Source organism: Salvia splendens, chromosome 22 (genome assembly GCF_004379255.2).
Source record: "Salvia splendens isolate huo1 chromosome 22, SspV2, whole genome shotgun sequence".
NCBI classification, from domain to species: domain Eukaryota; kingdom Viridiplantae; phylum Streptophyta; class Magnoliopsida; order Lamiales; family Lamiaceae; genus Salvia; species Salvia splendens.
Genome location: NC_056053.1, coordinates 24,249,157 through 24,264,679, shown reverse-complemented (window position 1 = coordinate 24,264,679; position 15,523 = coordinate 24,249,157). Strand labels below are relative to the sequence as shown.

General features: G+C 40.8%; 1 protein-coding gene across 1 annotated transcript; it reads left to right on the top strand.

Annotated features, from left to right (window-relative positions):
- The first annotated feature begins 13,353 nt into the window (after positions 1 to 13,353).
- LOC121787663 (transcription factor MTB1-like) lies at positions 13,354 to 15,523 on the top strand. Its single transcript, XM_042186468.1, has one exon. The coding sequence runs from the start codon at positions 13,673 to 13,675 to the stop codon at positions 15,344 to 15,346; it is 1,674 nt and encodes a 557-aa protein (XP_042042402.1). The 5' UTR covers positions 13,354 to 13,672; the 3' UTR covers positions 15,347 to 15,523.

Below are 15,523 nucleotides of genomic sequence, written 5' to 3'. Positions count from 1 at the left end.
GTGGAAAGCCCATGTTATGAAGGAGATGATGGAAAACAATGTGGAAACACTTACGCTGGAAAACACCCGTGGCTACGTTCTTGCCACTTTCTCTTAGTGTTTGAAATTAGTTTTGTAATGATATCAATCTCTCTGTATTAGTTTAGATGATTTTGGCTTATGATCTGTTGGGAATTGTTGAAAAACTATGTTAATACTCCTTTACCTGGATGCCTTTGAAACAGTACCATTTTTAGGTCACTACTCCGAGTTGGCTCCCAAACACCCTCTTTTCACAACATCCCCGTTGGTTAGACTGTCATTTCGAGTTATTGTGTCTCTCAACAGAACAACTTTGTTTCTTGCATTTACTTTATTTCACAAAACAAGATAACTTAATTAATGTGGTTATTTCCTTCGGCAATTAATCGGCACACCTAAATTGTACTCCTAGGTTTATGAGATTTCCTTAGTTTAGAGATTTCCTTAGTTTCACAAATTATATACAAAATTATATTTCCATATTTTCATATATAAACGGCCCGGTTGATCTTTTTCCATACTTCCATATAGTATGGGTTTTGATCTATGCAAAACTAGATTAAAATACAGAAACGCAGAACAATATCATGCGTATGACATTTTTAGGTCATGGTTAGTTTATTTTTAGGTCATACTAACCAAGTATGACCTAAAATGATCTTAACATGACATCTAACCTGAATTTTATAATATGACCTAAAACTGTTTAATTATGACCCTCCGTGTTTTTGGTTAATTTTTTACCATTAGATCATCTAATCCTAGGGCCATGATTTGGGCTCCATTTCTGAATTTAAATGCATACGTGTTTTGATCTTCTCTCACGCGGCCAATGTATTGGTACAAATTTGACCCTTCCTGGATCGATATATAGGCTTATCGGCATTTGGCACATGTACGCTGATGTATGTCCCGTCAATTGCCCCTTGGCACCCCTACAATTGGATAATATAAGATGGAGATTAAACATACAAATTTGTAAAGAAATCTAAGATTAAGTATTGCACAAAAGATAACACAAGGTTTCATACCTTGAACCACGTCCACATGTTATCATCACAGTCATCAGCCACGGGTTCAGGTGTAACCAAGAAAGATGCATGAAGCTTGAGCACGACTCGCAAGACAGTATGTACATAGCAGGAAACTGTAAAGCCTGATCTCAAAAAATTAAACTTAACAACCCGAATCTTTGTATGATGTGCTAAAATACTCAAGAACATCGCGACTTGTTCTTCCACCATCACATACTCCCCATCAACTAAGTCCCATGTTTGACGCAACATTATACAAAGCCTCCCGAAGGTGTTGCGGTCCATCCTAAGATTTTCCAAGCAAGCAACATCACTTACTCCGACAAGCCGATTAATGTGTCTTACTTGATCGGGTACCCGACCTAGGCGTGTGAAGATGACTCTACTTCGTCTTCGATTCATGCGTCGGGTTCGTGCAAGGTGGCGAAGTGCAATAAGTATCACACAAATAGTATCAAATCGGTAGTTACGCACAACATCCTCTACCAACTGAATCACATCCGCATTCGTCGAAGTTGAATCAGCCATGGACCCAACACAATATCTGATTTTAATATACCAACTTTGATTAGCTTATGTGAACAACAATTGACACAATAATAGCATTCTAGAGATCCGAAAAATAAGACATAAAACCAATTCCATATGGGCAAATTTTCACATAATTTTTTGGGAAATACATATAATCATAAAATGAAAATAGTGATTTGAGTTTCAACTTTGGGGTATTTAGGAATTTCTAGGAAGAACCTACGACGTTTGAGCATTCAACATCAATGCAGTCAAATCTACATATTTTCCGACACAATACAACAAGTAATCGGCAACACATACAACCAAATTCAGCAAATCGACCTTCAACTGCCGGAATCGGGTCAAATATAGTACGCAATTGTGCAACCTATACGTTTTTTCGAAGCAAAAAATTGCAAGTGTAACCTGAAATGAGACACGCTGCCGAGCCGCAAGCCGGAGAAGAGTGTCGTCAAGACGCCTGACCCGCTGGTCGGAGAGTATCCAGACAGCGTCGCCTTCCTTTCGGCTTCTTTATAAACCCACTACTTTCAAAACCCTTCTTTCTCAGATTTTCTTCTCCGAAATAGACAAATGGATGGGTATTGAAGGAAATGTAATCCCCTATCCAGGTACAAGCCCCGAGGAGTGAATCTAAACCCACTAATTTTGGGTGGTCTAATTTCAACCACTTTCCATAACAAACAATAAATTTTTTTCTGGTCAAAGGAGTGAATCCCGGATTACCGGGATTATTTTTCCATTCTATAAAATAGCCAAAATATGGTGGATAACTTTTCCAAGCCTACATATTCCACTCCATAAAACGCGTCCTTATTTGGAAAGAAAGGTCAAATCCACGCTATTCCATAAATTTGGTTGTTTGCTTTGTGAATTAATTATCCTTAGATTTAATTGTCTTCTTTGTAGTATACCCCTTAGAGCATCCGCAGCGGTGGGTTTGGAGGCGTCCGTGCCGCTGGCGCGGCGAGCGCTGTCCGCCGCTGCGCGCCGTCCGCCCGTGCCAGCGGCACAGCGCTGCTCTTGAATAAGAGCACGTCCGTGCCGCTGAGCAGCCTTACGTGGAGTCGCCTGATTGGCCAACGGCTATGCCGTTGGCAAATTTGTTTTTTTAAAATAAAATTTTGAAATTAATTAAAAAAAAACGTTTTAAAATAAAAAAAAATATTTTCCCATTTCTCAATAAATTATATCCGTTTTCTACCCACTTTTAATTTATTTTTCAATTTTTTCCCCCAAAATTCACATTTTCATCTATAAATACTCCTACTTCAACACAAAAAAAATTCCCACCACACTACACAATTCTCATCTATTCTCTCATCTAAATTCTCTCATCTATTCTCTCATCTAAATTCCCACCACACTACACAATGTCCGGCTCCGGCGATCACCCCTCCGGCGGTTGGAACCACGATTGGTTCGGCTCCGAGCCATTCCCTAGTCCGGAAACACAATTTTCGGCTCCTCCTCAAACCCAAGGTTCTCAAGTTCCGGGTGGTTACCGGCCTTACCCGGTGGATGACCAAGATACCCCCTATGGGCGATACGGGTGGGCACCCGAACTCGGATCGGGAGGGAGCGGCGGCATCTCTACTCTTACTCCTACTTTTATTCCTACTCCTACTCTTCATACTCGTGGTACCCGCACCTCGTACTCTCCGGATGAGATGCTGGCGTTATTCAAAGCCTACTTGGCAGTCTCCAAAGATCCGGACGTTGGCACGAACCAAAGCGGGGAAACGTTTTAGTGGCGCGTCACTCGTAGGTACAATGAAAACCGGCCGGATGGAACCATCTATCGCAATGATAGTATGCTGCGCAATGCCATCTTCAGAGCCAACTTGGCAATCAGTAAGTTCCAGGGGTATTACCTCCAGGAAGAGTTGTCGGCGGGGAGCGGCAAGAGCGAGCTCGACATCATCAGTGCCGCCTTGGCGACCTACCAATCCTTGAACTTGAAACCGTTCAAGTACCTCAGCTGTTGGCAGGAGGCGCGCCATCATGGGAAGTATAAGGGAGGCGTAGTATCCTCCTCCAGCTCCTCCAGCAAACGGTCGAGGTCGGTAGCCCTATTTGAGGGCGCCTCCGATGAGGTGGCTACACAGCTTGCCGGAACTAACTTGGGTAGCCCTGACGCTGGCCCGAGCAGCTCCAGCCGGCCGCAAGGAAGGGAGAAGGCGGCGGCCAACCGTTGTCGCGCCCCGACTCCATCCACCCCTGATCCCACTCCCTTTGTGCCACCTCAACCCCCGAACAACTCGTTGTGGACTCTCTTGGGTCAACTCAATGCGGCCGATAGGTCGAACATGACTCCCGACCAACTTGCAACACATGTGGCAATGATACGGGGTCTCTCAAGAACATTGGGGATAATAGAATTGTGGGACCCTTGAGCTTGTCCTTGCGGAAGAGCACGGATGTGGGTGTTGTGCTCTTGGCTAAGGACAGGGAGTAAAAGTGGGTTCGGACCCACCTCTGTGCTCTTAAATAAGACCACGGATGGGGATGCTTTTAATATCATCGCTAGCATCCAGTCAATCCCACAACAAAAACAAACCATTGACCGAATCAATTACCACATAATGGCTATGGCTAGCAATAGTTGGATAATGATCGTAAGGAGGAGGCAAGCCGAATCTGAAAAGTGGCACTACGATCAACATCAATTGGTAGAATTCCTCAATTTAATGAAAAGGAATGAGGGATTTTGTATTTGTGTAATTATCCAAGAATATAATATTTGTTCATCTTCCAAATAACAACTTGTCAAGGATGTGCCAGATCGCATAAACATAGTTGATTGTCCAAAATGCATAGTCGATATCCGCAATAGAATCTAATCGCACCATTGGAGTTTTGAAGGGGAGGCAGAGAAAAACTAGCATAGAGCTCGGTTTCAAGATCAAAGTTACAAACCAATAAATTATTCTCGATATCACATGCCAACCAATGAATATTTCCGTTAAAAATACTATAGCATAATCAGATGTTAAAAGTCGTGTGTTGCGCATTGCGCAGGGCTAATATATAGATGTATTGCTCATCTTACATTATCTTTTTTTATTCACTTTCCATTAAATTTTTTTAAAACTTGTACTAAATCAAACTGAGTTTATTATTCATAGAAGAAGAGAGCACATAATTTTGTACTCATTTGATCATCGTAAATCAAACTGAGTTTATTATTCATAGAAGAACAGACCAACTCATGATCCACGTAGCTCCGAGGGCTGTCGAAGGAAACCCGCTTCTCCCTGAAAAGCCTGAAGGATGAGAATTTGGGGCAGCCGAGAATGTCAAGGCCGTCGAGAACAGTGGTGGGGGAGAAGGGCATTTTGGTAATTCTGCAAGGTGGGAGCTCCAGGCATTTGGCGGTATCGAGTCGGATGATTATTCTGGGCCGACCCGGCTGCTCCTCCCCTTTGAAGGGCACCGAGGCTGAGGCGAGGAGCGGCGGCGGCGGCGGCGAGACCACGGCGGCGAGTTTATATGATGGGAGATGATGATATGGTTGCTTCTCCGTACATTGTCTTTGGATTTTGGTGATAGACCAATATTTGGCTTAAGACCATATATATCATACGTACTTAAATGCACATGCTAAACTATTTCGGTGAAATTATATTTGTTCTGTAAATTTTAGAAATTAGTCAGAGAAATCATGAAATTTGAATTTGTTTGTAACTATAGTCTACGTGATATATATTATGGATGTTTTTTAACGAAACGATGTTGGTATTTTATAAGCAGGAAACATTGTTTATCTCGTTGTTTCTTTCAGGTATGATTTCAGGACTATTATATTGATACAATTTCACTGATATATTTTACTTAAACACATTGTTTTCAGTTAATTTTCAAATTAGAGTAAAATATAATGAGACCACTTTATGTAAATTACGAGTAGATTTTATGGCAATTTAGTTGTGGTTGGATCATGCAGATCCTAATTATTTAATTTTCAATAGTTTTATGGTTCAAGATACGTTAAAGAACATAGGGTGCCTAAAATAAATAATTCATGAATTCATAGGGTACCAAGCTTACACTGGAAAACAGTAACGGATAAATTCTAGCCTTTTTCTTTTAGTAATATTTGAAGTTCACATTTGGAATGATACTCAACCTCTTTCTATTAGAGTTTTTGGAGTGAGTTTGGAATGATACTCAACGTTTCCATATGAAGCTTCACTTTATTCTTGGTCATCTTATGCTCATTTTTTACTCCTTTTATGTTGATTTTTAGTGTATATACTCCTTCCGTATTCAAAAAATAGAAACATTTGAAACGGCACGGGTTTTAATACACAATTAGTAAAGTAAGAGAAATGGTAAAGTAAGAAAGAGGAAAAGAAAAATGAGTCTAATCCAAGCCCCCTAGCTCAAGTGGTTGAGGAGGGTGGCAAGGATACCGCACCATCCTAGAGGTCACGTGTTCGACCCCTGGGAGGCGCAATTTGGGATTTATTTCCCTTGGGGTGACAGTCGATAAGCCGTGTACCAGTTCTGGGGTCGGTGGGTTGACTCGTTGGTACCCAACCTTGGGGGTGACAGTCGATAAGCCGTGTACCAGTTCTGGGGTCGGTGGGTTGACTCGTTTGCTCCCAAGGGGACAACGAAGCGCAGCTCGGTGGTAAGACGCTTCACCTCCGACCGTTAGGCGGGGGGTCCGAGTCACTTCGGGGGTAGGTGGGGAACCACCGTCGATCCTCCTTAAAAAAAAAGAAAAAAAGAAAAAAAATGAGTCTAGTAAAAGAAAGGTAGAGAAAAAGTAGTGAAAGTATAGTTAGTGGATTGTGGGATCCATGTCCTAAAGTAGAAAGATTCTAAAGTTTATATTTTTAAGGAATGATCCAAAATGGAAATAGTTGTTATTTCTAAAATACGGAGGAAGTATAAACATATATATAATTGTATGTGCTATATATTACTCCATATCAAATCTAGTTTGACTCGGGAACAATAAGTTTTAACATATTGGAATCATAACTAATATAATACTCCTTCCATCCCACAAAGATTGTCTCACTTTGACCCGGCACGGGTTTTAAGAAATGTAATGTAAAGTGAGTTGGAAAAGTTAGTGAATGATGAGTCATATTTTTATATATTAGTTTTATAATAAAATATGAGTATGAATGAGTTAATAGAATATGAGGTCCACCTAAACATGCCCACCGGTTCCGGTTCCGGCGGTTAACCGCTGAACCGGAACCGCCGGTTCCGGTTCCGAACTGGAACCGTGGACTTTTTCCCGAACCGGAACCGTCGGAATTCGGGTTGCGGTCCGGTTCCGGTTCAAGATATTTCGAACCGGAACCGTGACCGAACCGGCGGTTCCGGACGGTTCGGAACCGGCGGTTAACCGGCCGAACCCCCGGTTCGGGCGCTAATTTCGAGGCATTTTGATGGGGGAACCGGCGGCAGCTTTTCAGCTGAAAAACCGGCCGGTTCCGGCGGTTAACCGGCCGTTAACCGTGAAAACCGGCGGTTAACCGCCGGTTCAGGGCTTCCGGATGCGGCGCGAGAAACGAGGCGACATGACGCAGCTTTTGCAGACGGTTTCGTTGACTGAACCGGCGGTTCCGGCCCGGGAACCGGCGGTTTTCCGCCAAAAACCGCCGGTTTTTGCGAAAATTGAATTTTTTTTTTTTTCAAATTCGAAATTCTTTCATTTTCCCCCCATTTTTATCTATAAATACCCCCTCTATCCTCATTTACATTCACCCCACTCTTGTGTTAATAAGAGTTTCTCTCTTCAATCTCCCAATTCTCTCTCTTTGTCTCCAATTTCTCATTTGTGCTATTGTGCTTCCATTTAATTACGCAAGTGCTACTCTTATTACGCATTGTTATACACTTATACTTGTTCCCGTAGTTCTATCTATAAGTTGTCTTCCTTTCTCAATTGCTAAAACAAAAAAAATATTATTCCATATTTCTACATTTCTACTTCTACATAGCAATATGTCTTCATCCCGAGAAGGTCGTGTTGATAAGGGAAAGGGAAAGGCCAAGAGGCCATCTCGGAGATCCGTTATTGATGAAATTTCTCAAATGAACATGGATGAGTGGCAGGTTAATATTTATTATCTACTAAATTAATTAATTTTGAATTTCATTACATTATTGTTCATAATTTTATTTTGTATTTACAATACAAATATTATTTTGTAGGCTCGAGAAGAGCAAGATGTGGCACATGCTATTGCTCTCTCTCGCTCTCAATACCAAGGCGATGCTTATGTTGGTACCGGTAGTGGTGCTCCCGGTCGCGGTGCCTCTTCCCAACAAAGTCCAACCCCTGTGAATGTTGATGAAGACGATGATGATGATGATGACGACGAGGAGGAGGGGGAGGAGGTAGAAGAGGTTCAAGAAATGCCACCCCCACCACCACCAAGGAGTCGGCGTGGTCGTGGACAACCTCGTCCTCCTCAACCTCCTAGACCAGCTGACAGGTCTTTAACCTCCAACATCATGGTGAAACACTTCAAGAAGGTACAAGATAGTAACGATCTTAACACTTATAATGTGTATTGCAACTATTGCGAAAACGTATACACATTCCGAAGGGGTGGAGGATACGGTACATTTACCCGTCACATGGAGAAAGCGCATCCGGTCGAGTTTGGTATCGCTCCAACCCAAACTCAACTCAACTTTCAACATGGAGTCGGGACCGGTAGTGGGACGGGTTCATCCCAAACATCAGGTACGTGTAGCAATACTCTTTTGAAATATGATCACAAAAATGCTCTTAATGTGATGTCTAGATTTGCCGTTATGAAACATCTTCCATTCAATGCTTTTGATAACGATGCTTTTGAGTCGAGTATGCGGCAAGTTTATAATGCCGCTGCAAAAAAATTGAGTCGAACTTCAATGACTCGGGCCGTTGTTCGACAATGCATGGAAAAGAAGGCGCAATTAGGTACGTTTATTATTAACTTAGGGCATAAAGTTTCTATTTGTTCTGATGTGTGGACTGATTGTTTTTGTAAAAATTCGTATATGGGCATCACTGTGCATTTCGTTGATCACAGTTGGACTTTAAACAAACGTTTGATTGCATTTCGGGAATTCCCCGCACCACACACTGCACAAGCAATTGCTCAATTGATCATTCAAGTTTTGAATGAATTTCAATTGATCAATAAAATTTTTTCTATTGGTTTTGACAATGCTAGCGCTAACACTGCTAGCATAGATGAACTAATCAGTGCATGTTCTCCTGTTATTGATGGTAAATATTTTCATGTGCGATGTATTGCCCATATTTTGAATTTGTGTGTTCAAGATGCGATCGATTTGTGGCAAAAGTATGTTGATCCTATTAGAACTGCTGTGAAGTTGATTCATAACAAAGCTCCTATTGGTAGAGCTTGGAAGAGATATTGCCATGGTAAGCAATGCAGGTACACCAACTTTCGTTTGGATGTTTCAACTCGTTGGAACTTGACATATGATATGTTGGAGTCGACTTTGAACCACATTGAGTATTTATGTGATTTTTTTAGAAGTTGTCCTCATGTTCCTTCTGATTTGATTTTGATACCCGCTTGTTGGGACCACAGCATGGATTTATTTAGATTATTCCGCGCTTTCAAAAATGCCACTGTTGAGTTATCCGGAGTTTATTATCCTACTTCTGTGCGCGTTTTGGAGCATTGCATATATGTGGCAATTGGTTTTAAAACTTGTGTGAAAAATACTCAATTCATTGAGTTGAAGGCTATTTTGTTTTACATGGTTGAAAAATGGTTAAAATATTTTTCACGTATTCCAAATGTGTTTTTGATTGCAAAATGCTTGGATCCAAAGTGGAAGTTGCATGGTGTTTATAAAATTTTAGACATGTACTATGGTTGTTTGCACGCTTTGGATTTTTCTCAACTCCGCGAAATGGGCTTGACAAGAGGAGAATGCTTCGAACTAAGTATTCCGGATGTTGATGAAATCAAACTAAGGTTAGATAGTGCACTTCGTTCTCTCTACGCGGAATATGAAATGCGGTATAACACCGCTCACCAGGTACGTGCTCCTCCTAGTCCGTCTACATTTGATTTTGGTGGAGGGGATTTTACCAATATCATGATTGATCCCGACGTAGTATCACAATTGCAAGATCTATACGGTACTACAACCAATAGGACTAGAGCGACTAGTGAATTAGATATATATTTGGATTCGCGCTCTATTTTTCAAGATGCAAGTCCTCCTACTCAACAAATTGGCGTCCTTAATTGGTGGGGAACACATGACAAAGAGTTTCCGATACTCTCCATCATGGCTAAGGAGATATTCGCCGTTCCCGCTTCCACCGTCGCCGTTGAACAAGCTTTTAGTGTCGGCGGTTGTGTCCTAGACGACAGAAGGAGCAATCTCTCCGCCAAGAACATGGAAGCCACTATGTTACTTGACGATTGGGCAAAGGCGGACATGAGAGCACAAGAGCCGGATTTCGACTTCCGTGTAGAGAGTGATGGTGAAGAATTTTCTTCCGATGGCGATGACGAGGTCAGAAGCGAGAGCACTCAACATTAGCAATGAGTCGACGGGGGGCGGTGAACGGCGAGCACAGCCGACCAAAAAGGTAAGCAAGGTAAGAGAACTACGTGGGCTTTGATTCCTCAATAAAATTGTGGATACGTAGGCAACTCAACTTAAATTTGAAAAGTTTAACTTTGAAAGTTTAAGTTGATCCCAAGCCCTTTTCAATTTTTCCTTTTTCCCCCCCATTTCATGTTTTTTTTATTTACCTTCCGAGTCCCACGAGGCGACGACACTTGTAAATTATATTATATTGTTGTATGTTGTTGTATTGTATACTTATATATTGTAAATTGTAATGTATCGTTGTCCGTTACAACTCAAAATCAATAAAATTTATTTCATTTTCTCCTTATTCGTCTTATTTGTGCTTGAATTATGCATTGTCTTGTTCCGATTTATTGTATAAAGCCAAATTTCAAATTAAAAAAAAAAAAAAAAAATTGAACCGGCTGTTCCGCCGGTTCGAAAACCGGAACCGCCAAAACCGCCGGAAAACCGGCGGTTCCGAACCGGAACCGCCGGTTTTTGAACCGGAACCGTGAAATAGCCTCACGGTTCGGTTCCGGTTCCGAAGACGACCGAACCGGAACCGGCGGTTCCGAACCGGAACCGGCGGTTCGTGAACCGTGGGCATGTTTAGGTCCACCACAAAAAATTGTAAAAAGTGAAATGAGACAAACTTTGTGGGATGGACCAAAATGGTAAAATGGGACAATCTTTATGAGATGGGGGAGTAATACACATTTCATATGTATGGAATACAATAGATAACAAAAGCTTAAGCATATCCAATTATATAACCCAATGAAATAACAATAGATAACAAAAGCTTAAGCATACCCAATTATATACCCCAGAGAAATAAAAATGAAGGAATGTACCACTATATCTTATCAAGGTAATTATATTTATTTCAGTAAACAGATGATTTGGTTTTATGATCCAATTTCTATTAATCTCCCATTGCTTAATACTATATCTAACTTTGTGGTTTGTGCTAAATCTTAATATTAGTAAAATTTCAAGATTTATCCTAAACAAATGTCAAATAAGAAAGCTAAAACTTGAATTAAGAGAACAAAACATAGCAACAAATCGAAAAATAATCTCCTACAAAAAACTATAAAGTACATAAAATATTCTTATTAAATGGAGCACTTAGTTATTAACAAATAACTCCTAACTAATAAATGCCTACTAATACATAATGTCGAATATTGTGATTTCTCATTATTCTCTCTTTTACTTTATCATTTATCCACTTTAACTATTTATTATCTTTTTTACAAAACGAGTGCGTAAAAGTAACCGGCACTGCAGGCCCGGCCCTGGGGGGGTCGAGCAGTGCCCCCGCCCCGGGCCCCCAAAACGTTGGGGCCTCCAAAATCCAAATACATACATGAGTATATACATGCTACTGGGCCAGGTCCAAGCAAGAAACAAGAGCCCACAGCAGAGAGCCGCAAAGGCAGGCAGCGCTAAAGCCTATTGTTACTATTAGTTTATAGTATTATTATGGGGCCCCTCTTTTAGTTCCGCCCCGGGCCAATAAAAACTCAGGACCGGGCCTGCGGCACTGTTAAAGCAGGACGAATGGAATATATTTTTTTAAAAAATTATATTTTGTATTTTGAATTAATATATAGCCTAACGCACTTATTTGGAAAGAAAGGTCAAATCCACGCTATTCCATAAATTTAGTTTTTTGCTTTTTGAATTGATTATCCTTAGATTAAGTTGTCTTCTTTGTAGAATACCCCTTAATTCCATATTATATGCATTATTTTATTTGCCATTTTTTCTCTTACCTTTTTTTCTTCATATTTTATTTGTGCATTTTCTTAAAATTATATACTCTGCAACTCAATACTGTATGCTTTCTCCTTAAGTTTCAAATTTAATAATTTAAATAAATTTACATCCAAATTATAGTGTTTTCAAAATTAAAACCATAAAATTCAATTAGTATTAAAACATCATATATCAAATTTTAATTTAATGCACATTACAGTGAATTGAGCTCGGAACTCTAATCTAATGTTTTAATTTATTGGACTTCATATAATTTTCATTTCATCTTATATTGCTTTTTGAATAGTGCATACTTGAGAATTATAGTCATACAAGTGAAATGAGCCAGGTTTAAACTCAAAAGACTCAAACATGTGAATCATAACATCTTTGAACATGCACATATACTGCTTTGTGTATTAAACTTTTTATGTTCATATGTTTGGTGAGTAGTATAAAATCAAAAACTAAGTAATCATATTATATGATAGTTCAGTCGTATTTTTTTTTGGGTCATCCCAAAATATATAATTAAGTAATTCCCTTTTTCGACGAATAAAATTATTCTCTAATTCAACTTTATTCATTCTTTCTCTCTTTGTTCTTTCTCCAATTAATCTTATATAAAAAACGAATGATCCAATTAAAATAGGATGGCGGAGTATAGTATTATTATTCATAATAATTACTCATATTTTTCTATTTTAATTGTACTTGTACCTACTTTATGTCGTTTACGTTATTATCTTGTTGTTTGTTCTATTACTCCTTCGGTTGTGAAATGTTGTCCACCTTTGTTAATTCAATTCGTCCGCAAAATGTTATCTACTTTAATTTATTATTTTCTCATTTTTAATAAATGAAACTCATTTTTCAGTAACTTATTACTCCTTCCTATTTTAAATATGGAATTCACATCTATTCATTCTTTTGCTCCGATTATGAAATAAAGAAAAACCTCCTACCGCACACAACCTACACGTTAAAGCAACTAAACAATATTTAAAGCAAGGAAAACAAAACTAAATGTGGCTCACGTGCTTCTTACCCATCGTGTCACGTGCCTTTCACGTTCGTTGACATGAGAGCCTTTCTGGCCTAACGTGAAACGTGTGAGAATCATGATTCCCACTTTTCACACGTGTCCCACAGTTACCCACTCCCCTCCGCCACGTGTCCCGCTTCCCACCGTCCGATTCTCTAATCACATCACTAATCCCACTCAAAATCAACCAATTTGGAAATCACTCTTAACAATAAAAATCAAACCCCCTCTTAACATCCCATAAATAATCAAATTATCACAAAATCCCACATTTTATTTTAAATAATTAATAATTAATAATTATATATCTAACTTAAACAAAAAAGTCATACACATGCAGAGGTAGGCCAAAAACTGTCACGAGCAAAGCAAAACTAATTTATAATACTATTATTAAATAAATTAACCAAAATTTCATTTGCCTCTTTCCGAATAAGCTTCTTTCTTCTTCCTTTCTCACTTAATTTATTCAAACTATTCTTTTCCCATCTCTCTCAATTTACTAAACTGCAAAAACCCCCAAAACCGGTAAGTAAATTCTTCCAATCCCTCATTATTCATCGATTCTTCAGTTTTGCATGTTGGGTTTTGAGATCTGAGCAAAAGATTGAATCTTGCTGAATTAATTAGATAGAAACTTGGTGTTTTCCTCTGTTATTTGTTGAACAAATTCGATTTATTGCGTTTGATGAGGAGAGAATCTAGTATGGCCGGTGTTAGCTGGACCGACGAGGATAGGGCTATGGCTTCTGCCGTTTTAGGTAGCAAAGCATTCAATTACTTGATTTCAAACAAGGTTTCTGCCGAATGCTCTTTAATGTCGATTAGCAATGATGAGAATCTACAGAACAAGCTCTCAGATCTTGTAGAACATCCCAATTGCTCCAATTTCAGTTGGAATTACGCAATTTTCTGGCAAATTTCTAGGTCAAAAATTGGGGATTTAGTGTTGGGGTGGGGGGACGGGTGCTGTCGTGAGCCCCGGGACGATGAGGAGGATTACGATGTTACTCGGTTCCTCAAACTCCGGCAGGAGGACGAGTGCCAGCAGCGGATGCGGAAGCGGGTTCTGCAGAAGCTGCATATCTCGTTCGGGGGGAGCGAGGACGAGAGCTACGCGTTTGGGTTGGATAGGGTGACGGATGCCGAGATGTTCTTCTTGGCGTCGATGTATTTTTCGTTTAGTCGAGGGGAAGGGGGGCCGGGGAGGTGCTTTAGCTCGGGCGAGCATTTGTGGTTGAGCGATGCGTTTAAGTCGCCCGTTGATTACTGCGTTCGCTCGTTTTTGGCGAGGAATGCGGGGGTGCAGACCGTTGTGTTGGTTCCGACGGATATTGGTGTGGTGGAGTTGGGCTCGGTTAGGTGTGTCCCGGAGAATGTGGAGGTGTTGAGGGCCGTTAGGTTGTCTTTCTCTTCGTTATCGGGGATTTTTAAGTCCAAGAAAGTTGCAGTGAATGAGAGATCGAAGGGCTTTGTAGTCGAACAAGTGGTTCCAAAGGTTTTCGGGCAAGATTTATGCTCTGGTCGCGTGGAATCGAAGGGGAATGGCGATGTTAGGAAGGTTGAACATGGGACGATTAATGGGAATGGGAACGGGAACGAGAATGAGAACAGTTTGGTGTGGAGACAGTACGCGCACGCTAAGCCTGCAACCCCGGTTGAGGTTTATAATCCTCCAAGGCAAGTAAAACATCTGTTGAACGGGCAGAATCGGAAACCAGCGCAAATGCAGATTGATTTTGGTGCGAATTCGCGACCACAGAGCACAGAGGCAGAGCACTCTGACATTGAAGTTCCGTGTATCGAAGAGAGCATGCTGGTGTCAGAAGACAACAGGCCAAGGAAGCGTGGCCGGAAGCCGGCCAACGGGAGGGAGGAGCCCCTGAATCACGTGGAGGCAGAGAGGCAGCGACGCGAGAAGCTGAACCAGCGTTTCTACGCGCTGAGAGCGGTTGTTCCGAATATTTCCAAGATGGACAAAGCTTCCCTCTTGGGAGATGCGATTGCTTACATAACCGAGCTTCAGAACAAGCTCAAGGGCTTTGAATCTTCTACCGGGAGGCTGTCGGGAGAGGCGTCAGTGTCGGAAACTCAGCCAAATACGGAAAGGCCACCCCCTAGCATAGACATCCAAGCTGGCGAAGGCAAAGTCACGCTGAAGGTGAGCTGCCAGCTCGATGCTCACCCCGTGTCAAGTTTCGTTCGAGCAATCAAGGATGCTCGGGCGACCATAGTAGACGCAAAATTTGCCTCCGGGAGCGAGAAAGTGTTCCATACCTTTGTTGTCAAATCAGATGCATCGGAGCGGCTAACCAAGGAAAAGCTGCTCGGAGCTATGTCACGCGATCAGCAGCAGCCGTAGTCCGTCGGGTAAATACCGGTATTTAATGTTTTTTACAAAATAATTAGGCAGTGAGAACAAATATGGAAATCTTTTGCAGATATTATTGTTAGGAAACAAAATCTTATCTGTTTATAGTATAGATTTGTTGTAAGAACATAGCTTTCAAGATTTATTGATTTGTTAAGTTCAATTCAA